Below are 27,906 nucleotides of genomic sequence, written 5' to 3'. Positions count from 1 at the left end.
CTTAATCACGGGCTGAGATTTCACCCACATGAAATGAGCTTTTATATTGTAAGAAACCAATCAAAAAAGGGTTCGAAAAAATGGAAAATACACTTCTTAAAGGGACAGAGTCCCATAGCAAAACAAACTATTTAAAGGACAAGGAAAGTCTAAAATAGAATAAGGCTAGAAATGCTGTATTTTGTATATTAAATATAAGCATGAACTTACTGCACCACAAGCCTAATCAAACAAATGATTTACACTTTCAAAGTTGGCCACAGGGGGCTGTTAAACATCTTTGCCTGACCCTGACCCTGCACATGCTCAGTGTGGTCTGGGCTGCTTAGGGATCATCATAAACAAAGCTGCTTGAGTTCTGCATGGCTGGGAAGTAAGGCAGGGGCTCCCCCTGCTGTTCATAAGTAGGATTGTTTCCCTGCAGAGCAGTTAGGGACCGTCTGACAATTCCTATCCACAGCAGTAAATGAAGGGAGAATTTCACTGCATACAGTCAGGTTTCTTATAAAAATGGTACACATTTTTTAATTAAAGTATATTGGAGATAGGTTTCTTTTTCATTAAAGAAAGTAAAAATTGGATTTTATTTTTTTGCCTTTCCTTGTCCTTTAAAGGAAAATGCAAGGAATATATGTACAAAACATAATAATGAAAGTGTTCCATAAAAACATAATGAAAGTGAGAATGCACATAGTGTATTCACAACTTTGGGAACTTATGGGAATCAGCTTTTATATGAGAAGGATGTGAGTCCACAACTATTTTTTTTACCCTTGAGTCAAATATAAATATAAAAAAGTTGGGGAACAACACAAGCATGAATACAGTTCCTATGAGCCCCAAATAATAAGGGCTGTAATTGGTTATTTGTTAGCCCTTATGTAGACTATGACAATTCTCAGTGACATCACCAATTCACTAGTGAAAAACCATAGAGCTAGAGAAGTTTTTGCGCTGCTTTGCCAGGCGAATTTTCGTTCAGGTGAACAATCGTTACTCTGCGAATTTTCCAACACGTTACCCTTTTCACCTGTTTCAGTCTGTTTCACCAGGCTATACCTGGCGAATTGATAAGATGAAGCGACATCCTCAACAATCTTACGTCAATGACATCATATCCTGTATGCTGAAAAGTAAAAAAAAAATAAAAAATACAAAAAGCTGGCGTTTTTCATATTTTAATGTGGGATTATGTTTAAAAATTGTAACCGTTAAATATGTTGTTTTTTTAACCATTTAAAGCTCAGCCACATTGATTATAGAGTGGGCTCATGTCTAGGGCATTAGAGGATCTCTTTTTGTCTTTATTTTGATTCCTTGGACTTCAAGCAATTTCACCAACACTCACTAATAAAGACATATATATGACCTATATGTACCCGCCATATTTAAATTGATGTAAGCGTAAGTTTGTTAACAAAGTTTCATTAGGAAGAAAGTAACACTAGTGAAAATGCGCATAGAAATGTCCGCGCTGACAAATTTCGCTGGTGAAACTTGCCAGGGTTAATTTGCCGAGACAAAACTTTGCAATTTGATTAATACGCGTATTTGATGTGAATTAACGTCTGCCAACGTTGGGCAAAGTGCGGTGAAGCCTTCCCAAGTGAAAATTCGGACCTACGTAATTTTGCCCCATGGTCTTTATGCCTCCAAAAGTTCAGTCAAAATTCCAAAAATGGCATCTGCTTTATATAGCGCTAACATATTTTGCAGCGCTAATATCAAAGGCAGGGCTGATCCTATCAAATGTGGGGCCCAATTGGGACCATGTTGGCGGGGCCCCTAGGCAAAGTGTTGCTGGCTACTGACACACCAAGTATTTAGGAAAATAAGGGCATACAGGCACAAAATAGAAAGGAATGGGGCAGACAAGGTAAGAGAGTGAGAGGGATGAAATAGGGGCAAACAGGGTAAGAGAGAGAGGGAGGAAATAGGAGAGCCAATTAGTTTGGGGCAGGCTGGGCCGATTCAGCTTGGGAGCAGGCTTGGTTGGATTGGGGGCAGGCAGGGCCTATCAAAGTTGGAGGAAAGCTGGGCCTATGAGAGTTGGGGGCAGGCTAGACCTATGGAGTTGGGGGATAGGCTGGCTTATCAGAGTTGGGGGTGGGCTGGACCTATGGATTTGGGGATGGGCTGGACTCTCAAAGTTGGGGGCATGCCAGGCAGCATCATGTGCTGAGGGAAATATTATCTGTGCTGCCCTGTGGTGCGGGGCCCCAAGAGGCATTGATCCTGATCAAAGGCATTGGTGAGCAACATGTTGCTTGTGAGTCACTGGTTGTGGATCACTTCTCTATTCTATTGCTCAGCACAAGCTGAATTGATGTCACAGTATTTTACCCTCCAAGGACTGTGGTTTGCTGCCTTTGTACAGCTGTGATATATTTATAGTCTTCCCCTACTGAGAATATCAGGTCATGCTCTGTAGCTTTATAGAGTATCATGTAAATAACTCACTGGCACAGTAACAGGGAGGTTTTTGTTCAGCTCTGTATCACTGTGTGAAAGGGAAGCTCCAACCCTGCTGACAGTAATAATCTGCTGCATCTTCTGCTTCCATTCTGCTGATTGTAAGAGTGAAATCAGTTCCAGTCCCACTGCCGCTGAACCGCTCTGGGGTCCCTGTGTGTCTGTTGCTTGTACCATAGATCAGCGGCTTTGGTGCCTGCCCTGATTTCTGTTGGAACCAGTGCAAGCGGCCGGTGTGAACACCGCTACTGGCTTTACATGTGATGGTGACAGTTTCTCCTGGTGACACAGAGACATAATCTGGAGACTGAGTCAGTACAATCTGCCCATAGGAACCTGAGGATTGAGAAAAATCAGTAATAAAGTAATTTTATTAATGTGACAACAAATCCAAAGTAAGTATATACATTTCTAAATCACTGGGAAAATCAGTGTAAGCGAGTGATGATATAATTACCTGGAACAGAGAGAGAGAAGAGAGCGGAGAGGACAAGCAGTAAGTATCTCCCCATACTGACAGTAGGAGCAGTGTCAGGTGCAGATCACTGAGACGTCACATAGGAAATAGAACATTTATAGCATCTTATATCTACAGGGAACTCACCACACACTTTGTGTATGCAAAGTGAGATTGGAAACAAAAGTGTTAAATCAGGGAGTTTTACAGTAAGTCTGATCTTTAATCAATGAAATAGACTGGATTACTATACCTAATAAATGACTTTGAGTTTTGGGTTTGTTTGTGTGTCACAATGTAATAGTTGCATTTCCTTTATTTCAGTTTGTAGGTAGTAGAAAAAGGAAATACATTTTTTAATTGGATAATTTGGATAAAATGTAGCCTATGGGGGATGGCCTTTCTGTAATTCTGAACTTTCTACATAACGGATCCCAACCTGTACACTAAAGATCCTTACATCATGTACTTAAGGTCTTGCTTTGGAGCTGCCCTCCCTAGTGAGACTCAGCTTATCAGACGATGACACCCAGCCAGTTAGTTTAAATTGTTAAATTCTAATTACAAAATAATACAGGTTTGGGTTTTCATTTTCTTTGGACTCTATCTAAAACCATAATACCATGTGATAAATCTGCAGAAAGGCTAATTCCCACTGAGTCCATTTGAAGCAAATCTTTTTTTTTATCTCTTTATTGTTGTGTAATAATAAAATTGTACCTTGAACTTGATCCTAACTGATCTGTACAAATCCACCGTAGGGTGGCAATGCAATCTTATTGGGTTTAGTTAATGTTTAATTGTTTTTTTAATTGCATTAAGGTATAAAAGGGTATATGGAAAACCCCAGTTCTCAAGTGTTCTATGTAAAATATCCCGGATGCTATTTATGATCATGTTTTTATAAATCTGTGAAGGTTGGTTATAGAAAGGACTGTGGCACTTTATTTTCTAAAATGTCTAATATCTTGGAAGCAAAAAAATAATTAATTTTAATCACAAAAGTGTTTAGAGAAATGCTTTGAACAATGTTACATTCATTTGTTTTTTACATGTCATGTGAATGGTTGGGGATAAGAATCAGTGATCAGGATAGAAATTTGCCCTTTCACTCCTCTACTCAATAATGTGGAAAATAATGTTAAATTCTAGTCATTTTAACACCTATAAGGCATATATCATAATAGTGAGGAACATTTGGAGATGTATAATGGACCCCTCTTGTTGATCTCTAACCCTTCTGCAGAACACGGTGACTCCTGCAAAACACTGAGCATTGTATTAATTCTAGAATTTGGTTAGGGGAGTGGGATTTCTTTGGAGCAGGGTGTTAGGAATTCCCTGATTTCAAACCAGGGACCTGCATTCCAGGCACTACACTTCCTTTATGAACCACAGGAGGCAGTGGTGAAAGCCTGAAATACAATGGGCTCATTTATAAAGTTTGCACAGCGCATATTTATTCGCAGATGGTTGTATTGCCTATGTTTTTCCCTGAAAGCTAATATATTGCACTGCTGTGCCCGTCTTTCCATATTGTGAATTCACATTGAGAATACATTTTCGCAAATGGTTTGCACATGGGAAGGGTATTTGCATGAATGCGCCCACTGTGCGAGGTTGTTTTATGCCAAAATAGCGTTGACAGTAACCTAAAGTCGCAATTTGCAAAACTGTATTGTGAATATTTTCTCCGCCAAAGTTGTGGCGTAATTCAAACACAGAGTGTGCAGTAATTCACGATGTTTAACATATTTAAAAAGCTCTTATAGGCATTTGCAGTGTGAAAAAAAAATTGCAATTCTGTACACTCATATTCAGCTTTATAAATTATAACTATGTGCAGGGCAAATATATTCACTGTGCGAACCAATCTGAACTGCGCAAAGTTTATAATTGAGCCCCAATATCTTCTATGACACTGCTTTCATCTTCCAGGAATCCACGCCCTCTACCCATCTGTGGGCAATTGCTCCTTAAGGGAAATTTAAGACTGATTACCAGACACCCCCTGTTGGATTATTGGCCTACCTCTGACTCCAAGCCTCCTGGAATTCTTGACCTTAATCCATGTAACATACTAGTCAGTTGGAACCTTTAGAGACAGCGGGTACACTCAGATGCACAGGGCACACCTGTGGATTCCGATGTTAACCGATGCCCTTTTGGGGCCCCGGGCTTTGTGCTGTGGAACCTACAAGGAGTAGTGCAAAATAGTAACAAGTCCAAAATGAGGTACTGGCAAGGATTAGGCAAGAACATGGTCGAAGTTTAAATGTTTCAGCAGGATCTGTAAACAGAAGATATATTCTTATGGATGATGTAATCCTTTTCGTTATTATGTCTGGTTCCACTTCAGAGTAAAGGCCCCGCCAGACCTGCAAACTTTCACAATTATAACATAGGACTCTGGAGAACCAAGATATTGCTTCAGTGATTTCTTTTATTCATACAGTGCACGACATGTTTCGAGCCAACTGGCTCTTCCTCAGGTGCTTATACAAATGCTGTGGGTAACCCAAACCCTTTAAAAACATCAAAAACAAACAATATGTCCATTCCCACTTATTAATAGGGATGTAGCGAACTGCCGATTTAGTGTTCGCGAACGCCGTTCGCGAACACCGGCAAAAAATGCGAACGTTCGCGGACAGTTCGCGAACTTCGAACACCCGCTAAAATCGTTCGATTCGAACGATCGAAGGATTTTAATCGTTCGATCGAAGGATTTTCATTCGATTCGAACGATCGAAGCCATTCCATCGAATGCTTTTCATTCGATCGAATGCTTACAATCGTTCGAACGAATGGAAATCGTTCGATTTTTAGCGGTCGAAGGAATTCGAATGGTCGAACGATTTGTATTCGAATCGAACGCGAACTCTAAATGCGAACGTTCCCAAACGTTCGCGAACATTCGGCGGACGCGAACGGTCGAAGTTCGCGCGAACTAGTTCGCCGCAGAACAGTTCGCTACATCCCTACTAATTAACAAGGGGTTAGGATATATCCCCACTTATAAAACGGATTTTTTTGATTGGAAAATTGACTTTTTCAAATTTACACGCAGGCTGAAACTTAAGCTTTTTTTTTGAAAAATCTGCAGATACAACTGTAGTGCATTACGATAATCCTGGACTGAAATTTAAACCTAAAAGTGACTTTACACCTGATGTAACCAATAACGCCCTTGAACTGTTTGAAAATATTGTGTTACATGAAGCAGGGACTAAGTGGCATAATGACTTCTGCAATATACGTAACAATGTCACTAAACAGAACCGGGAAGCATTGAGGGACTTAGAAAATAATGCTGCTACTGTTATTAAAAAAGCTGACAAGGGGGGTGGCATTGTGGTTTTAAACAAATGTGACTATGTATCTGAAGCACACCGACAATTGAATAATACTGCACACTATGACAAATTGCAGAATGACCCTACTTGGCAGATAAAAAAATGAATTGATGATGTAGTACTGGGAGCGTTTGAATCAGGGATTATTACAAAAAATAATAAAGATTTTTTGATTACTACACATCCCCGTACACCTGTATTATACTTACTCCCTAAGGTACACAAAAGCCTAGTCAACCCACCAGGGAGACCTATTGTCTCAGGAATGGGGTCGGTATTACAACCTCTTTTGCAATACGTTGATTCTTATCTCCAGAACATAGTTAAAACAATCCCTGAGTGCCTTACCGACTTTTTATGCAAGTTACAAGATTTGACATACGTGGGGGAGGACTGGGTACTATGCAGTATCGACTAGGGATGTAGCGAACTGTTCTGCTGCGAACTAGTTCGCGCGAACTTCGACTGTTCGCGTCCGCCGCAAGTTCGCGAACGTCGCGCGATGTTCGCCAATAGGCGTTCGCGTCAAAATCGTTCGACCATTCGACCATTCGATTGCTAAAATCGAACGATTTTCGTTCGAATCGAACGATCGAAGCCATTGGATTGAATGAAATCATTCGATCGTTCGAATCGAACGATTTTCGGATGTTCGAAGTTCGCGAACTGTTCGCATTTTTTGCCGGTGTTCGCGAACGGCGTTCGCGAACACATACTCGGCGGTTCGCTACATCCCTAGTATCGACGTCCAATCTCTGTATACCTCAATACCACATGAAGAGGGCATACACTTTATTGAGGAGGCACTACTTGCCACTAATATTCCACACAATATGATATATTTCTTGTATGAATTATTAACTCTAGTTCTGAAGAAGAACTATTTTAGATTTAATAATGACTTTTTCATCCAAACACAAGGCACTGCCATGGGGAGCAATCTGGCGCCCAGTTATGCAAATATTTTCATGCACTTTATTGAACAAAAGATAATTTTAGGTCATAATGAATACAGCACACATATTAAATGCTATCTATGATATGTGGATGATTTATTCCTATTGTGGGGGTCGACTGAAGCAAAACTCTGTGAATTTATTGATTACATTAACACACAACATCCAACTATTAAGTTTACAGCTGATTATAATACTAAAATGGTGCATTATCTAGATGTAAATGTGATTAAAGAAGGTAACAAACTGACAACTGACTTGTACAACAAACCCACTGAACGTAACAATATGTTGTTTAGGACAAGTTACCATACACCTAGTACCCTTAAAGGTATACCTAAGGGACAATTTTTGAGGATCAGAAGGATAGCGTCTGATGACCTAAAGTACCTCAATAGTGCCAATGGGTAAATAGAAAAATTTGTAGCTAGAGGTTATGAAAGAAAGTTACTAACCCAAATACGTGACAAAGTCCTGATGGTTACTAGGGATTCCTTACTTCAAAGGAAGGTCGGTAAAAAAGAAACAAACCGTTTCCCCTTCGTTAGTATGTATGGCCCAAATAGCAAGACTATGCAAAACCTAATTTGCCAATTTTGGCCCATAATTCAGAAAGATCCCTCTTTGGGCAAATATTGTAAGGACCCTTCTATCTTTTCGTATAAACGGGGAAGAAATCTGGCTGATAGACTGGTTAAGTCTGACATAAGAGGCAAACAAAAAACTACAAGATTTCTAGGCACTCCCAAATTAGGTACTTTCCCCTGCCTAAACTGCGGATGTTGTAACTCCATTATTAAGGGTGAAAATATAACTCATCCATTACGGGGAAATAAAATAAAGGTAAAACAATATGCTACTTGTAATACAGAATTTGTCATTTACAGTTTGAAATGTCCTTGTGGCAAGATGTATGTGGGGCAGACTTCTAGAAAGGTACGGGTGAGGATCAATGAACACAAAAGGTCCATAACAAATTACGATCCAAACGAAATCAAAACCCATACACCAGTGGGGAAACATTTTTTTGAAAATAAGCACAATAGTGCTAGCCTAAAATGGCAGGTGTTGGATGAGGTCCCTGCTTCTAGTAGAGGTGGGGATAGAAAAAAACTGTTACTCCAGCGTGAGGTGAAATGGATGGATGCATTGAATACACTGGAACCATTGGGATTAAATGATGCGTTGAGTTATAAATGTTTTTTGTAAAATAATATAATAAACTTCTTGTCCTTACAGTTGGTTAACAATACTGCAGGGACTGCTTTACTTGAAGGTAGGAGACTGCCTGCAACCATAATGTTGTATCTCATAATGATTACGGACATGTATAACAGTATTGTATTCATGGTGTAATATTGGAGTAGGCCACAAGATGGCAGTACTCTGTAGGTAAAATTTGTTACAATGTAATTGAATGTGTCTAGCCACATGGGAATGGACATCTTGTTTGTTTTTGATGTTTTTAAAGGGTTTGGGTTGCCCACAGCATTTGTATAAGCACCTGAGGAAGAGCCAGTTGGCTCGAAACATGTCGTGCACTGTATGAATAAAAGAAATCACTGAAGCAATATCTTGGTTCTCCAGAGTCCTATGTTATATCTGTAAAAAGAAGCCAGTTTGGGCCTTGCCAAAATGGAGAATTGGGCTTTTAAAGAAAATTTTGCTCCAAAAATTCATATTAGGCACTCAGGGCTGGATTTATATAGCGGCACCCCTAGGCCCGCTGACATTTGTCGCCCCATCCCCTCTAGGGTTGCCACACCTGCCACGGCCGGCATCCCTATCTACTATATTGCGCTTTGCCTGGTCTGAGGTGGCGAAGGAAGTCTAGCGTAAAAGGTAGTGTTCAGTACACTGCGCGCGTTAGTGAATTTGCGTAGTTACGTCCGTAGCGAAAATTCGCCAGGCATAAGGGTGCGAAGTAACACTAGCGAATTTACACCAGCGTTCGTTAGTGAATTTGCAAAGTAATGAAAATGCCCAACGCTAGCGAATTGACGCTAGCGTTAGGCGCTTCGGCGCTTAGTGAATTTGCCCCAGAGTGTGCTGCCAGTGTGCTGCGTGTAATAGGGTCACTGGCTACTTGAAAAAATGGATCCCATTTATTAATTTATGGCCCTAGTAACAGATCTGTGCCCTTAGCCATTTTGGGAAGCCATTAATTTCCCTGGCTTATATCACCTCTGCTGTGTTCATACACTTTTAAACTTTTTTTTCTAATACTGTGGCAGAACATGCTGAATGGGCCAAGTGCAAAACTCATACCCCCACTCACAGTACATCGGAATTTCTCTTAATCCCTTAAAGGAGAACTAAAGCCTAACTAAAGAAGTAGCTAGAAATGTTGTACATGATGTTTTGTGCTTCTGTACCAGCCCAAGGCAACCACAGCCCTTTAGCAGTAAAGATCTGTGTCTCCAAAGATGCCCCAGTAGCTCCCCATCTTCTTATATGCTGATTCACTGCACATGCTCTGTTGTCACTTACTGAGCTTAGGGACCCACTCACAATATACAGTACACATAGAATAGAAATGTCACAATATAAGGCTGATTAGTAATTAATACAGATAATTACTACATGGCAGCACAGAAACCAGTGCAATTAGCATCAGAATAATAATAATAATAATAATCAGCAAACCTGTAGCATCAGCTTATATTACAGGGGAAGCTCATTTTCTGCTGGATAATTAGTGACGAGCCCTAAGCTTAGCTTCTCTCTCAACAGCCAATCAGAGCCCACTGAGCATGTGAGTGTCACAGACACATTCCAAAATGGTGACCCCCTGTGACAAGTTTGAAGTCCTGGATCATTGCTGCTATTGACAAGCTGAAACGTTAGGCTTGTGCAATAACGTCTTTATATATAAAATATGACATTTTTAGCCCTATTCATTTTTAGGGTTTAGTTCTCCTTTAAGTGAAGTTTCATCTGTGATGAGACAAGAGGGTAATCTGAGTTCTGCCTGAATGATTCAGAAGGGCCTGGAATAGTCTAGAAGTCCATGATGACATTTACTTGATAGGCTTTATTGGGTCAATAAACAGATTTTTAATTGTAATGCTATTGATCAACTCAGGTCCCTTTGTTAGATATGAATGATAAACTGTAGAGACCCTCTCTATATATCCAGTACATTGTATAAATAATACAGGAATATTCCTCCATTTAGGATAGTCAGTAACACTATGGATACTCAGAGTGAAAAAGTAGAAGCTCCCAACATTAGGTCACCCCCAGGATCTGCATAAGCCATGCCCAATTACACAGACGCAACTCTGCCCAAAACTCACCAACTTCACAACTTTGGGAACTTATGGGAATCAGCTTTTTTATGAGAAGGTTATGGATCCCCAAAGTTTTTGTACCCGTGAGCCACATATAAATATAAAAAAGTTGGGGAGCAACACAAAAATGCAGTTCCTTTAGGCCCCAAATAAGGACTGTAATTGGTTATTTGGTTGCCCTTATGTAGACTTACAGACTACACGTATGTCTGTGTGGCAGTACACATGGGGGCAGATTTAATAGTTGGCGAAGTGGGCTTCCCTAGCGAAAATTCGCCAAACTGATAATTCATAGGGACATCATGAATTCGATAGCAAAAAAACGTCAGTGGTAGAGAAATTTTTGCGCTTTTTCACCAGCCAAATTTTCTCTCAGGCAATTGATTGTTATTCCACAAAATTCATCAAAGTGCCCCTTTTCCAACACATTACCCTTTTTGCCAGAGTCTGCCAGAATTGATAAGATGAAATGTCTGCTCTGCCAAATTTTCAATGGCGAAACTTGTCAGGGTTCATTTGCCGAGACAAAACTTTGCGATTTGATTATTACGCAGAGTCGCTGCGAATTAATGTCTGACGAAGTTGGGCAAAGTGTGGTGAAGCCTTCCCAAGCAAAAATTTGGATCTACGTAAATTTGCCCCATGGTCTTTATGACTCCAAACGTTAAGTCAAAAATCCAAAAATGAGCATCTGCTTTATATATCGCCGACATATTTTGCAGAGCTAACATCAAAGGCATTGGTGAGCAACATGTTGCTTGTGAGTCACTGGTTGTGGATCACTTCTCTATTCTATTGCTCAGCACAAGCTGAATTGATGTCACAGTATTTTACCCTCCCAGGACTGTGGTTTGATGCCTTTGTACAGCTGTGATATATTTGTGCCAAGTCTTCCCCTACTGAGAATATCATGTCATGCTCTGTAGCTTTATAGAGTATCATGTAAATAACTCACTGGGCACTGGCACAGTAACAGGGAGGATTTTGTTCAGCTCTGTATCACTGTGTGACCCACTGTAACTTGTCTGACAGTAATAATCTGCTGCATCTTCTGCTTCCATTCTGCTGATTGTAAGAGAGTAATCTGTGTAACCTGATCCAGACCCACTGCCGCTGATCCGCTCTGGGGTCCCTGTGTGTCGAGTGCTTGCAGCATAGATCAGCAGCTTTGGTGCCTGCCCTGATTTCTGTTGGTACCAGGCTAATATGTCGTAAACACTGCTACTGGCTTTACATGTGATGGTGACAGTTTCTCCTGGTGACACAGAGACATAATCTGGAGACTGAGTCAGTACAATCTGCCCATAGGAACCTGAGGATTGGATGGAAAATCAGTAAAAAAGTAATTTTATTCACATAATAATCAATCAAAAGTTTATATAATTCTAAATCACTGGTGTAAGCGAGTGATTGTATAATTACCTGGAACAGAGAGAGAGAAGAGAGCGGAGAGGACAAGCAGTAAGTATCTCCCCATACTGACAGTAGGAGCAGTGTCAGGTGCAGATCACTGAGACGTCACATAGGAAATAGAACATTTATAGCATCTTATATCTACAGGGAACTCACCACACACTTTGTGTATGCAAAGTGAGATTAGAAAAAAGTGTCTGTGTTACATAAGGGTAACAGTAAGTCTGATATTAAATTAATGAAACAGGCTGGATTACTATATATAATAAACTTTGAGTTTTGGGTTTGTTTGTGTGTCACAATGTAATAGTTGCATTTCCTTTATTTAGGTTTGTAGTTAGTTTAGGCTCAACCCACCTCCATACTTACATAAATCCATACTTAATAGTACATTCTTAATAACAAATTAAAACAAGCCCATGAGCAGTTAATTTCTGTGGCAACTGGGATGAACACAAAACTGGAGACTCAATGTCCCTTTCTTCTTATAATATTTTATAGTTCTATTTGCTGAGAACTACATTGCTGTATATATACGGATATACGGGTATGGGACCTGTTATCCAGAATGGTCGGGACCTGAGACTTTCCAGATCTTTCTTTAATTTGAATCTTCATATTTTGTCTCCTAGAAAATCATGTAAACATGAAATTAACCCAATAGACTGGTTTTCCTTCCAATAAGGATTAATTATATCTTAGTTGGTATCAAGTACAGTCTACTGTTTTATTATTACGGAGAAAAAGGAAATTATTTTAAAAAAAGATATTGGATTATTAGGATAAAATGTAGTTTATGGGAGATGGCCTTTCTATAATTTGGAGCTTTCTGGATAACAGGTTTCTCGAAAACAGATTACATACCTGTACACTAAAAATCCTTATATCATGCACTTAAGGTCTTGCTTTGGAGCTGGCCTCCCTAGTGGGGTCAATTTATCGGATAATGGGACCCAGACAATTCGTTAATTGTTAAATTCTAGTAACAAAATAATACACATTCCCAGGCCAATTCCCACTGAGTCCATTTAAAGCAAATCTTTTTTTATATATCTTTGTTTTTCCATAATTATAAAACTGTACCTTGTACCTGATCCTAACTGATCTGTACAAATCCACCATAGGATGACAAAGCAATCTTATTGGGTTTAGTTAATGTTTACATTTTTTTTTAATTGTATTAATGTATAATACGGTATATGGAAAACCCCTGTGTTCTATGTAAAATATCCCGGGTGCAATTTATGATCATGTTTTACTGTTTGTATGAAGGTTGGTTATAGAAAGGGCTGTGGCATTTTATTTTCTAAAATGTCTAATATTTTGGAAGCAAAAATAGAATTAATTTAAATCACAAAAGTGTTTAGAGAAATGCTTTGAACAATGTTACATTCATTTGTTTTTTTACAAATCATATGAATGGTTCGGGATAAGAATCAGTGATCAACATTGAAATTTGCCCTTTCACTCCTCTACTCACCTCCCATCAGGAAAATAGGGAATAATGTTAAATTTCAGCTCCAACCCTACAAGGAATATAGCATAGTAGTGAGGAACATTTGGAGGTGTATAACAAACCCTTCCTGTTGATCTCTAACCCTTCTGAGGAACATTGTGACTCCTGCAACATACTAAGGATTTTATTGATTCTAGAGTTTAGTTAAGTGGGATGTCTTTGGAGCAGGGTGTTACTTATTCCCTGGTTTCAAACCAGGGACCTGTTGCATTCCAGGCACTACTCCTCCTGCCTGAGCCACAGGAGGCAGCATGGTGACAGCTTGAAATACAATATCTTCTATGACACTGCCTCCATCTTCCAGGAATCCACGACCTCTACCCAGCTGTGGACAATTGCTTGTTTTAGGGCTATTTAAGCCTGATTCCGAGACACCCCGGTGCTGGATTATTGGCCTTACCGCTGATTTCAAGCCTTTTGAAATTCTCGACCTTGATCCTGTCTCAGTTCCTGTTCCTGCTCCAGTTTTTGCTCCTGTTCCTGAATCTTATCTGGTAATCTTGTCTTGCTCCTGCCTCGTTTCTGTCCTGTTCCTGTCTGGTCCTTGTTCTTCTGATATTGATCTCCCGGTTTTGACCTTGGCTTGTTTTTTGACTCTGCATGTACTCTGCCTGTCCCAACCTTCGGCCTGTCCCTGATCTGTTTGTCTTTACTTTGGCCTGAACTCTGCTGCCTTGTTATACCCCACATTTTTTCCATATTAAAATTTAGTCATACAGAACATTGGCTCCTGTCCAGTCAATCCTTACACAGGGCTAGAACTAGGGGTAAGCAGAAGAGGCACATGCCTAGGTTGCAAAATTGAGGGGAGCCAGGCATGTATCCCTTCTGTCAGGCTGCCGCTAGCACAATGCATCACTTCCCCCTACTCCATGCATCACTGTGGGAGCGTACGCATGCTCACCCATTGGGGGGTTGACGAAAGGGAATTTCCTTAGGTGCACTAGTGACTTGGCCTGGCCCTGCTTTGGAAGACTGTAATTAGGAAATAAAGCTCAGAAATCACCTTTAGTTTACTTTTTGAAATGAGGAGAAACCCGAATGCTCAATAAACAGAACCAATGAACAGAAAGGCTGCCTAAATCTGCCAAGAAAGCCATCTGCAATATAGAGAAGCATTATCAGACACAGGGCAGTGTATGAATATATAAAGCTGAATGACGGAACAGTCTTTGCATCAGAGAGGCCCATGTATTCAAGGCAGGATTGAAAGGGAAACTACATACGAGAATCAAGTGAGGTTTACACTGTTTAGTAATGATAAGCCTCCAAAGAGCAGAATGTCAATAATACTCCTTAATAATTACTTGCTTGTTCTATTAAATACAATGTATAAATAAATGATTACATGTATCCATATGTATTGACGTAGCAGTTCTCCTGTACATGTAAGTATGTTTTCTGTGAGACAGACATCCATAGGGCCATAGGGACATTATTATTGTAGGTCTACAAAGCCCAAACATGTGCCCCAGGTAATTTGCCCAGTTCCCTTGGTCTTATTAATCACTGATATTAAAATTTCCATTTGTTTTTCTATTTCTCTTCTTGACACAGACAGTGCTGCCAGTGTGTGTAATAGGGTCACTGGCTACTAGAAAAGATTGATCCCATTTATTAATTTATGGCCCTAGTAACAGTTTCACTAGATATTTTTTCCAAAGACTTGTGTACACTTTGATCATGTTGCTTAAGTGAGAAACTGTAATGTTCTTAAACACTGAATTTGATGATCATTTTTGCCCAGTACAGGTATAGGTTAGGGCCACACACTAAAGGTTGCAGTACATAACCAGACTTTGCAGGAAAATTCTGCCTATTCTGCCTTATACTGGTTCAGGTCAGGCTGATTTGATTGTTCAGCCCTCGGCCAATCATTGGACCATAACTTGGGCCTACACAAGCCCACTGGGAAAGAATCACATTAAAGGAACAGTAACATCAAAAAGTGTTTTAAAGTAATAAAAATATAATGCAGTGCTGCCCTGCACTGGTACAACTGGTGTGTTTGCTTCCAAAACACTACTTTGTTTATATAAATAAGCTGCTGTGTAGTAATGAGGCAACTAGTGATGAGCCAATCTCAGCTGTTTTGCTTCGCAGAATAATTTGCGAAACCATGAAAATTCACAAAATGCATTTAAGCCAATGGGAGTCAAAATAATTTTGATGAGCGAAATTTTTTTATGCACTCACAGATTTTGATGCAATTTTTTTGTCAATGCAGATTTTCTGCTGCCATTTTTTCGCAGCTTATCGAATTTATTTGGAATTTGGAAATTCGCCACAAATCCATGCCTGACGAATTTAATAGGGGCAACTATTCAAAGGAGAAAAGGCTCAAGGTTACACAGAAGATAAACTCTGTAGAACATAATGTTATCTGTCATCCACTATTTAACCTGTGCCATATAGACTTTTTGTCAGCCATTGCTACACAGCAGCTTGTTTATATGAACTTATAGTAGTGTTTCTGAAGCAAACACATCAGTTTTACCAGTGCAGGGCAACACTACATGATATTTTCATTACACTTTTTTGGTATTTTTGTTCTTTTAAGGCGCAATGGGGTAATGTCAGGTAGGGCCATAGGGAAGCGACTAGCGGATAGGAGCCTATGGGCTGTATAACTTGGGCAGTGCATGTAATTGCTATGATGAAAGGCAGAAGTCATGTTGCAATGGAGAATAGAAGATTTAATGAAGAACAAGAATGCAGCAATGTTGAAGCAAGTACAAAGAGACAAATGAGTCCTTATATCAGTCCAGTGGTTAGAGGCAGGTAACTAGCAATGACAGGTCCATAATACAGGCAGACAGCAAACAAGGACTATCTAGTAAACAGGCCGAGATCTGGGGCAGGCTGAAGACAAATGGTGAGGACTCAGGAACAAGCAAGAATTCAGAATCACCGTGCGGAAGAGAATGTTAGAGACCAGTTATGGAAACTAGTCAGCACAAGAGCTAGATGCTTCCAATGGCTCACTGGGGTAATATAGGACAAAACAATCACAAAAATCAGAGTTTGATCACTGGCAGATCCTGACAGCTAATCCATGCCTCCCAACTGTCCTGGTTTTCATGGGACAGTCCCGATTTTACAGCTCAGCCCACAATTCCACATTGTTACTGAAATGTTCCAACTTTCTCTTTGATCTCTTGCACTGTACAGCCAGAAAAAAATACAAATGAAATGTAATTAAATAAAAGGCTGCACTTAGATACATTTACAACTATTTAAGATAAGCAAAGATACAACCGTAACTATTTAAGATAAGCAGGTCTCTTGGAGAATCTGTGACTTGCAGCTTAAAGGGCAATTCACCTTAATTAGTAAAACTGTAATAACACAATAGACCTGACCCTAAAAACCCCAGAAATGTGTCTAAACTTTCCATAACCTGACACAGTTTGTAAAATGGATGTGGTATTTAGGGGGGTGCCCATAAAATTGGCATGACCAAACATATTTTGCCGCAACAGATTTGTTTGCCCCTCTTTTTATTTTTCAAATGTTGGGAGGCTTGTTGTTACACATCACATGTGACTATGTGTGTTGTAGTAACAAAGGGAAAGTTGTTCAAACCACTAAATTTTAAACCATCAGGTGGGGGGTGCGATGAGGCTGTGACCACAAAATTCATACAAAGACCAGAGTTTCTCTGCGCTCAACCCATTATCACTGATTATTATATTATTATTGATAATGGGTTGAGTGCAGATGAACTCTTGTCTTTGTAGCATGTAGTGTCAGAGATCTCTTTTGATTAATATATATAAGTACCATAGAACTGTGTAAGGAGATGAGTAGAACTGGTAACTTGTGCAGAAACCTCTAATAACATGTACCCACGAGATACTGTCAGCTGCTTATTTCCCCTTATATATTTGTCTTCATAAAAGAGGAAGGTTTTTGTTCAGCTCTGTATCACTGTGTGAGAGGGAACTCATCATACTGCTGACAGAAATAATCTGCTGCATCTTCTGCTTCCATTCTGCTGATTGTAAGAGTGAAATCAGTTCCAGACCCACTGCCGCTGATCCGCTCTGGGGTCCCTGTGTATCTGTTGCTTGCATCATAGATCAGCAGCTTTGGTACCTGCCCTGATTTCTGTTGGTACCAGTTCAGATTGATGCTAACACTGCTACTGGCTTTACATGTGAGGGTGACAGTTTCTCCTGGTGACACAGAGACATAATCTGGAGACTGAGTCAGTACAATCTGCCCATAGGAACCTGAGGATATAAACAAATACAACCAGAAAATCTGTTATTAATACATATTTATGTAACATCACTATTATTATCTGTATATTTAATGTGCTCACCCTGAAGCCAGAGCATGAGTATAGGCAGCAAGCAGCTGTGGGACACCATACTGATCACTGCACACAGGCCTGATACAGATCACTGAGCCCCTGCCTGCACTCACTCATATTTATATCCCCACAAGCACACAGGGAATGTACATGTAGATTATATGCAAAATTTCTACATGTTGTTCTACAAGTTTCAGCTGCTAATAAACACAATAACATTTTTCCATTCACTTTTATTGTTTTGCTGGAAATATAATTACATATTATTCAACAATACGTTAATTGATTGTTAATTAAACCTGTTAAAGAACTTCATTTTAATGCTGTTGCTACTGAAATGGGTAACTGTGGTTTTTTTTTTTTTTTAACTGGTCAGCATTTTTAGATTCACTTATTGTGAATATATTCATGTTTTTAAAACAGAAGATAAATTTAATTGAAAAAGTTATAACTGGGAGTTTATTTGGATACAGAGGTTCTAGAGACCCCAATTTTGAAGCTGGAAAGAGGTTAGCAATTCAAATTTCAAAAGACCAACTAAACGGTTGCTAAGAATAGGACTTGACATTGGTTTTGTTTCTAGGCATCCACAACTGGTGCTGAACTCTGTAATTTACCAACACCAACAAAGCTATCGCCCATTGTAACCATACAGTCAATTTAACCCAATATGGCACATGGTTCAGTTGTTGATAATAAATATTAATTAGTGACATATATATAAAAATGTAACTCTGGTTCCACGTTCACATTGCTCTTAATCATTTGAGTTGTGTATGCATTTATATTGGTTAAATGATCATGTTTTTTGCAGAAGTGACCTGTGCTTTAAGACTGCTTAAAGGACCAGTAGAGTTGCCACCCGGCCGGTATTTTATTTTGCAATTGCCGGTAATTTGAAAAAACCTTTAAAAAAAGCCCCTGGCCTGCCCCCAATTAAAAAATAACTTACCTTTTTTCCAGCGCTGTGCGATGTTGCTCCGCCCTTTTTAGTGTCATGCCGTGTAGCTCCGCCCCTTTTAGCGGCACACAACATAGCCCCGCCCCTTTTGGTGCCCACCCCCCACTGGCCGGTAACATTTTTTAATAAAGGTGGCAACCCTAAGGACCAGTGACATCAAAAAATGAAATTGTTTTAAGTAATAAAAATATAATGCAGTGTTGGCTTGCCCTGCACTAGTAAAACTGCTGTGTTTGCTTCAGAAATATTACTATTGTTTATATAAATAAGCTGCTGTGTAGCCATGGGGGCAGCCATTCAAAGGAGAAAAGGCTCAGGTTACACAGCAGATAAGCTCTGTAGAACATAATGTTATCTGTTATCCATTATTTATCCTGTGCCATATAGCCATTTTTCAATTTCCGCAATTGCTACTCAGCAGCTTGTTTATATGAACTATAGAAGTGTTTCTGAAGCAAACACATCAGTTTTACCAGCGCAGGGCAACACTACATCATATTTTCATTACTTTAAAAGACTTTCAGTTTTTTGTGTTACTGTTTCTTTAAAGGAAAATACCACCAGAATTAATATTTAACCAGCAGATAGTTTATATCATAAATGATATCATATATGGCCTATTAAATAATCTTAAAAAACTGGAATGTATATATCAGTGTTTTATATACGAGCTGTTTTATTCCATGTATTCATTGTTTAGGGCAATAGTTTTCCTTTAACTAATTAACAATTTCAATTCATGAATACATTGATTCCGATAAAACACAATTGGTGTGTTAAGTTGTTACAAAGGGCTTGGTGCAGTAAGTCTGAGGAAATTAATGGCTTTCTTTTTTACTTTCTTTTGTTGTTTTTAAATTATAAAATGAATTCAATGAGTGACAGATGAGATTTGGCTAAAATATAAAGTAGTTAAAGAATAAGCAAACATTCTCTCTCTCTCTCTCTCTCTCTAAATTTACTCAAACAGCCCCCAGAATAATATACCCTTCTCTTTGTAACAAGTGCACAGCTTATACTCACAAGGAAGGAGCAACTGTGGACACTTTTTGTGGGCCAGATATACACACTATATATATATATATATATATATATATATATATATATATATATATATATATATATATATATATATATATATATATATATATATATATATATATATATATATATATATATATATATATATACTCCTGAAACCTGATATAGCACATCCCAGCCATTCCTGTGTGGGCTTTGCTAACTTGCAGGTTACTTTAAGGAAGTAATATTTATACAACATACAAAGCTTTCATATTCAAATAACTGATGTCTCTAGTAGTGATGTGCAGGTGGGGTAAAACCCGACCCAAACCCGACTTCTGGCTTCCATTTTTAGACCCATGCCGACCCACCCCACCAATGACATCACAAATGGGGTGGGATGAGCATGTGCGCGTCTTTAAACAATGAAGCAGTTCAAGGTGACAGGTGGAGAGAGCAGGAAGAAGACCTCATCCCGGACCTGCCCACCACCCGCAAATGAGAGTGTGGGGTCGGCCCAAACCTACCCAACCCACGGGTATCGGGTCATACTGCACATCACTAGTCTCCAGGTAAAGAGATAAAATAACTGTAACAAAGTGTTTTGGGGTATCAATTGGCAAGGCTTGGGGTGGGATTTGGAGATAATAACATTTCCGTCTGTTGGTATTAAGAGGCCAAATTAGTTTGGAAGTTTAGTTTGGGCAATTTAGTTGTGCAATTTAGCAGCTGGCATAGTAAAATGTTCCCTGAATATAAGGGAGGCAGTAGCCCAGATGAACATTCCCACTGGTGTGAGCTAGAGATTCTTCTATTCATGGGAATGGACTCCAGTAATTAGTGCTGCTCCTGCCATTATATCAAATAGGTGATCAGAGAGGCTGCTGGGAGGGAACTAATGGCTGAACTGGTTATACTGTGTTGTTGGGTAAAATTATGGGATGGTTCATATAAGAGTCTGAGATTATATTATTTCCTATTAACCAGAAACAGTTTCTAACAGAAAGATTTGTCCAGAGATGAGCTTTAACATTCACGCATTTCTTCATATTAATATTTTTTTACATTTTATTTCATATTAATATTTTTTAATAATAAGACTTTAGGGGTTATTTATCAAAGGTTGAGTTTGTGAGGTTTTTTCTACCTCGAACTCACAACTCAAATGTTTGCTTATTTATGGAAAAAAAAAAAACTTGAATTATTCAAACTTGAATGAAAGCAATCGGGGGGGGTTCAATTGATCAAGTTATTGGAAAAAAAAACCTTGAATACCTCCAATTGATGGAGTTTTTGAACGCACACCTCAACCCCCCCAAAAAAAATCATGAAGGCTGAAAACATCTTAAAATCTTTCAAGGGACCACTGCTATTGACTTTGACAGATTTTAGCTGAAGTATTTTCAGATTCAGGCTTTTTGCAGCTTCAGGGCATCATTAACCTTGAAAAATGTGAGTATTTTCTTTAATACCAAAATTTTGAGTTTTTACTGAATCTAGCCTAGAAAAATTTGAAGTTTTGTGAAAACACAACTCGACCTTTAAAGGACCTGTAAAGCCCAAACATGAATTATGTTTAAAAAAGCAGCCGTGTTACTAAAAGTCTGCTGGTGTGTTACATTTACCTCTGTGTGCTTTCTTGTAGCAGCTCTGTTGATCCCTTTCCTCTGATAGTGTAGAGTAGGAGAAGCGTTTTTCCCAGCATGCCTATCTTCCCATTGCGACTCACGACCTGTATCATGCGCAGTTCCTCTCTGTAGTACTCCTGAGCATGCGCACATTGAGCAGCTTCTTCCCTGCTTACGTCGTTACTGACCTCTGTTCTGCCCTCCCTCTTTGTTAGAGCAGCTAATCACGCTGCAGGAAATGGGTTGCCATAGCAACAACCGTTGGGAGAGCAGAGCTGTGCAGCTTGCTGACCAGATTTGCTATATGTAAAACGGATTGAAGGTACTGTTCCTTTTTTCAAAACGGATTATCTTCAGTACAGGCATGTTATGTGTAATTACAGCTCTGCACTTTATCTTGAAATGAGTTTCAATTACGTATGTACAGAGTAATTTTATAGATAGGAATCACACTGCAGAAAAACGGGTTGCCATAGCAACACTCGTTTTTTAAATTTGATTGTGTGACTGAACTGTGCAGAGCAGAGTTGTGCAGTTTGCTGAGCAGATTATTTGCTATAAATACTGAGTATTGAGTATAGTTTATAGTCACTGCAATGGTTTCACTCCATTGTCCCCCTCACAGTGTGTTCCTCCCTTGTAATTGACACCCAGCTGTGGCTGAGTATCATGTGTAAATTTTTTGGTATTCAGACTCACTGTATTAGTTTCACTCCTTTGTTCCCCTGAAACAGACACCCAGCTGTGGCTGTGCAAATGTCTGCTTTATCAAGTTTTCCAAATTAATTTCAATAGATTTAATCTTTATTTTTTTGACATTTATTTTCATCAATTTACTTAGTTATTAATAAATTAAAAGTAATCAGATTTTTTATTTTATTCGTAGGAAAATGCCAAACTGTATTGTAAACGGATGTCCTCATAAAACTGGACAAAAGGACAAGTATCCTAACGTCACATTACATTATTTTCCAAATAATCTCAATCAAATTTGCAATTGGCTAAGACAAACATCTCAATATGATGACAATTTGCAGTCTACTGCCAATGAAATTTTGCAGTCAATTAAGACGGGCAGGCACCGAATATGTTCGGAACATTTTACATCAGATTCGTTTATTAAAAAAGGATCAAAGAGGGTACTTAACCCAAAAGCAGTGCCATGTATTTTTAAAAGACAACCAAATCCAGTAATTGTAACGGCTATGGAAACTATGCCTTTTCAATGTCATAAAAGGAGAAGAATGGAGGATGAAGAAGCATCTACTTCTCACACACTAGTACGAATTGTAAATCAGTATCTAACTATAGGCACTCAAACAGATCTAAACTTATTCATAGATGTCAGTACGTCAACCACTGGTTTAGCATGTAGTAAAGATGTAGCCTGTGGAGAGAATCAAGATATTCGGCCGATGAATATTGCAGTCCAAACCGGCGATGATTCTGCACCTGCAGAAACATGGAGGGTAATAAAGGATCACTCTTACCCAGTTTTATTTTCTACACCATCCAAATTACCTGCTCCATTTATGACTGACAACTCACAACCACCAATATTTGAAACTGCAGAGCATGCATTGCCATTGGATGATTCTTTTAATATGTGTGATGCCGCAAGTGATAATAGATCTTTTGAAAGTCTGACACTGACAGATGCTAGCCGCAAAGACATAACTTTTTCTTCAATGTATGAACCAGATGACAGTCATATCTCAAACCTCACTGATGATGATTCTACAATTTTAGATCCAGTAGAAGAAATTCATCAAAGACGCTACCTTGTTTTCAATGAAAATCTAGACCAGTTATTTTACCTTTTGAAATGTCAGCATAACATACAACCTCCTTGCCAAGCTCCAATAGTGGAAATAAACAAAAAGGAGTATGGTACATTGATCGAGGTAAATCTAATGTGTCTCGCTGGACATTGCGCATTTACGTGGAAATCACAACCACTTTATGGTCAAATTCCTGTAGGCAATTTAGCTGTTGCATGTTCCCTGCTACTTACCGGATCATCATTTTTAAAGGTTAAAGAAATGTTTAATCTGCTAAACATGCCATTAATTTCACACACCACGTATTATTCCTACCAAAAGAGATACATTTTACCTGCTATTGAACTGGCTTGGATAAGGGAACAAGAAGTATTGAAAAAAGATCTTTTTGAACAGGCAGTGGTTTTGGCTGGTGACGGTCAATTCGACAGCCCAGGGTATTGTGCAAAATATTGCACATACTCAATGATGGACGTCATCACCAAAAAAATTGTTGCTTTTACAATTGACCAAGTTGGTCCTGGGAAGAAATCAGGAGCAATGGAGACTATGGCTTTTCAAACAACCGTGACCAATTTAATAGATAAAGGAGTAGATATTAAAATTTTGGCAACTGACAGACACAGTTCAGTAAGGTTATTGATGAAGACCAAATTTAAAAACATCAATCACCAATTTGATGTTTGGCATATCTGCAAGAGTTTAGTAAAAAAACTTACTGCTGCTAGTAAGAAAAAAAACTGCAAGGATCTCGCCACTTGGATAGGTCCAATTACGAACCATTTGTGGTGGAGTGCGCAGACTTGTGATCAAAAAGTGAATGTGCTTTTGGATAAATGGCGCTCGGTTCTATATCACATTGCCAACAAGCACACTTTTCCTAAATTGAAAACTTACAAAAAATGCCAACATAAACCACTCACTGCCCAAGAAAAAAAAGAAAGAAAGTGGATAACACACACTCACCCAGCTCACAGCAGCCTTGTGAAAATCATCACCGATCCATTATTAATTAGAGACATCTCCAGCATTGAAAAATTTTGCCATACCGGAGATTTAGAAAATTTTCACAGCAAGGTGCTAAAATATCGCCCCAAAAGAATTGCATACAAAATGGATGGCATGCATGCAAGAACAATGCTTGCCATTTTGTCTCACAACAATAATGTCAACAGACCACAAGCTATTGTAAAATGTAGTAAGAGAACAACCCAACCCATTGGTGAGAAACGGTTTAGATTAGTTTATCCTAAACACAAGAAGAACTGGGTGACTAAGCCGATTTATGAAAATGTGACTGATGAACATCTTTTTGACATTATGTCCGATGCTGCCAAAATACTTAATGGAAACATTGTCCATAGATGGGAATCGAGAAGCATCAATTTACCAAAGAACATTGCTGACAAAGAAAGGCCTGAAAAAAGCACTGCAATTGCGGAGCGTTACTCCCGATTTGGCCGATAAACTGATCTGAAGAAACTATCATACTTACCATGTTGAATTATTAAATGGAAGCACGTCTATAATACACGAACATAATAACAGAACCTATCGTCATAGAAAGAAACTTTCATACTCAAGACAGTTTCATACTTACCATACCAAACTCTGCACGAGTACAGGAACATGATAGCTATGCCTACCAGGAGGACATATTTAGTCTTAAAAAAAGAGTTTAAAAACTGTGTTTGAATAAAGATATCTTTTGGTTACTATAATAGTTTGTAAAATCACAACAACCACAACATTTTCAGTTTCAACGGTTTTTATTATTACACAATGTCAAATAAGTTTCAAGAGTATTGCAGATGAAGTACAACATTGGACCAATTGTCGGTGATCAAATTTTCAAACATCTTTTCACTTACATATTGTTAAAGGGAAGCTGTTATGTGAAAACGATCTTTTGAGAAATGCATTTCAAGACATAATTCTAGTGGAGGTCCACTATTTCCTGATGCACATTGAAGAAAAAATAATTTTCCCATGACCGTATCCCTTTCTATTACTAGACCAGAAACAAATGTTTATGCAACCTTAGCATAAATGTCTATAACAACTATATTACTAGACAACTTCCAATAAGTTTTAGTGCAATTTTACATGAAGGTGTATTAAAGGAACAGTAACATCAACATTTTTTTACTAAAAAATTTGTTAGAATACAACGAAATATAGATACCAAGACAAATTAATCTTTAAAATAGAAAAGTCTTTATTAAGAAAAAACTTACAGAAACTCTGCTTCCAGTCCTCTACAGAAAAGGCGACAGGCCGATGTTGATCCATTGTGCAGCGTTCGATTTTTTTCTCCCCATCTTCTACTGACAGACTGTGTGTTCATGTATTGAAACTGCAACAACCTTCATCCTGGGGTCCAAAGTGTCTCCGGTGGAAACGGACCCCAAGGTGAAGGTTGTGGCAGTTCCAGTAAATGAACACACAGTCTGTCAGTAGAAGATGGGGAGAAAAAAAATCGAACGCTGCACAATGGATCAACATCAGCCTGTCGCCTTTTCTGTAGAGGACTAGAAGAAGAGTTTCTGTAAGTTTTTTCTTAATAAAGACTTTTCTATTTTAAAGATTAATTTGTCTTGGTGTCTATATTTTGTTGTATTCTAACTAATATTATTGTAAAACGTTTTGATGTTACTTTTCCTTTAAAATTGTAACCCCTTTCATTAGGTTTTTCTTATTTTGCATAGACTTTAAAAGACACTGTTACAAGAGTATTATAAAGGTATTGCATATGAGGTACAGCATCTGAACACGTGGTTGTTTTGTCAACATTCCAAAAATGTTTTTACTTACAAATTGTTGAAATATTCAAAAATAAACAAATGTTTATGTAAACTGTGTATAAATGTACATTGCTTTATTATTTGACAACTTCAAATAAGTTTTAGTGCAAGTTTTCATCAATGTTAACCAAAGTTTCATCAACTTTAAACATTTCAAATAGGTTTGTCTTATTTTTCATTAAGAACAAAACACAGTGTTGCAAACTTTTTGCATATGAGGTAGTATAACATAACACAAGTATGCTTAATTTTAATGAATTATAAAAGATAAACACCAAGAATTAAAGTATTAAGAATAATTAAAAATATAATGTTCTGATTCTTTGCTTTGTTCAAACTTTAGTGTTTGCTTTAGAAAGACTACTTTCTGTATACGAAAATTCAAATTTGTTGTTATCGGGGCATCCATTCAAAGAGAGAAAACACACAGGTTACTTAGCGTATACCCAAAAGTTCGGGTGGTACCACGCTCACTTAGTATATGTTATCGCAAACAGAGAAATGGCACAGTCATGCCACAATACTTCCAAATCAACATGTTTCGGAGGAATACCTCCTTCATCAGGTGCTTGTTATAAAGTGACAAGCACCTGATGAAGGAGGTATTCCTCCGAAACATGTTGTGCAAATAAAGACTTTCAAGATAATTGAACATTATATTTTCATTACTTAATACATTATAAATTTTTGGTGTTTTTGATCCTTTAAAACAGTAGTGCAAAACATTTTTAGTAATCAATCATAAATTCTGCCGGATAATCATACGCATTCAGAAACCCCACATATTTTCCGTTAGGGTCTGGGTATGCATCTCGGATAGCATGAACTGCACAAGACGGAATAACTTTCCTTACTCCAGTGCCCAAATATCCATATATCCAAACACTAAAACTGCGATATGTTGCCTGTCGAAGACCCCTATTTGGTAGAAACAAGAAAGTGTATTAAGCAGTGTAACGCATAATGAAGGTGGCCACAGCACACATAGTTCTTGTTTACTATTCAAAAAAACATACACAAACACAGCCATACAATTGCTCTCTAAAAACCCATTCAAAGATACTTTCACATACACATTCAATGTAGCTCAACCACTCTCTCTCTCCCTCACACACACAGAAACACACACTCTCTTCATGCCCAATATAGAGTCCAATTCCAGTTAGGGAAGAAGCATACCATTCAATCCGGCAATGCCTTTAGATTTATTTGCATAAGTATAGAACCTGAGGAAGCGGTTGTTCCCCGAAAGCATGTGCTTCAATGCTCTTATACTTCTGCAAATAAATGTACTAAAGGCATTGCTGGATCGAATGGTATGCTTCTTCCCTAACTGGAATTGGACTTAGAAACAGTCAGACTCTCACACACACATTTTACCTCATGTATTTATCTTCCTTCGGCTGTTTTTGTAATTTGAAATTAGTGATTTTATATGCCCAATCTGCACGTTCTTTAACCAGGAACTCAGTTTTGAACTTGTCGCCATGGATAATACAGCCATCCTCTGTTGGTAAATTTGCATATATTGCCGGTTCGTCGTGGCAACAAATGGATTCCATAATACTTGGCATAGGCTTGCAGTGTCCACAGAGACACCAATTGGTGTTTCCCAGACGTTCCGCGTTTTCAATATATACAAAACTATCATCTTGCTCAGTATCAGGTAATGAGCCAGTATTTTGGATTGTGGAGACTGACGGATTGTAAGGGAAACAATCTCTTAAATTTGTAACTTCTGGTCGGTTCCTCATTCTTTGCAATAGATGAAGATACTAAAAGAATAAAAATATATTTAGAAAGATATATGCAGAATCCACCCATCTGGGAAGGAAGAGAGAGAGAGAGAGAGAGAGGGGGGGAAGAGAGAGGGAAGAGAGAGAGAGAGAGAGAGAGAGGGGGGAAGAGAGAGGGAAGAGAGAGAGAGA

The 27,906-nt window shown here is 38.6% G+C and overlaps 2 protein-coding genes and 2 gene segments (V, D, J or C); 1 reads left to right on the top strand and 3 right to left on the bottom strand.

The window, feature by feature from the left end:
* Positions 1-11,457: 11,457 nt before the first annotated feature.
* Positions 11,458-12,109, bottom strand: LOC108696200. The segment is given in 2 exon segments: positions 11,458-11,846; positions 11,957-12,109. Coding segments are annotated over 2 exon segments (429 nt in total).
* A 4,032-nt stretch (positions 12,110-16,141) lies between these two features.
* On the bottom strand, positions 16,142-18,644 carry LOC121402006. The segment is given in 2 exon segments: positions 16,142-17,698; positions 17,791-18,644. Coding segments are annotated over 2 exon segments (357 nt in total).
* Positions 18,645-21,634: 2,990 nt separating this feature from the next.
* On the top strand, positions 21,635-25,360 carry LOC121401647. Its single transcript, XM_041587317.1, has 2 exons — positions 21,635-21,715; positions 22,280-25,360. The coding sequence occupies exon 2, from the start codon at positions 22,284-22,286 to the stop codon at positions 24,639-24,641; it is 2,358 nt and encodes a 785-aa protein (XP_041443251.1). The 5' UTR covers positions 21,635-21,715; positions 22,280-22,283; the 3' UTR covers positions 24,642-25,360.
* Positions 25,361-25,782: 422 nt separating this feature from the next.
* Positions 25,783-27,906, bottom strand: part of LOC121401656 (P2X purinoceptor 7-like) — a 3,559-nt gene continuing 1,435 nt past the window's right edge. For 2 of the 3 annotated variants that reach the window (XM_041587347.1, XM_041587341.1), the window contains exons 3-4: positions 27,359-27,753; positions 25,783-26,896 (exon numbers count right to left, since the gene is read on the bottom strand). In XM_041587347.1, the coding sequence (XP_041443281.1) occupies positions 26,707-26,896; positions 27,359-27,753 (585 nt within the window). In that variant the 3' untranslated portion in view covers positions 25,783-26,706. Of the gene's footprint in view, positions 26,897-27,358; positions 27,821-27,906 lie in introns of those variants that run through there. The other variant, XM_041587353.1, reaches the window with a different exon arrangement.

The sequence above is a fragment of the Xenopus laevis genome, chromosome 1L, assembly GCF_017654675.1.
Source record: "Xenopus laevis strain J_2021 chromosome 1L, Xenopus_laevis_v10.1, whole genome shotgun sequence".
Taxonomy (NCBI): Eukaryota; Metazoa; Chordata; class Amphibia; order Anura; family Pipidae; genus Xenopus; species Xenopus laevis.
The sequence above is the reverse complement of the archived record's forward strand: the minus strand, read 5'-3'. Positions and strand labels throughout refer to the sequence as shown.

Excerpts from the sequence above, each read along its gene's own strand:
- LOC121401647 (XM_041587317.1), top strand. The coding sequence starts at position 22,284 with ATGCCAAACTGTATTGTAAACGGATGTCCTCATAAAACTGGACAAAAG.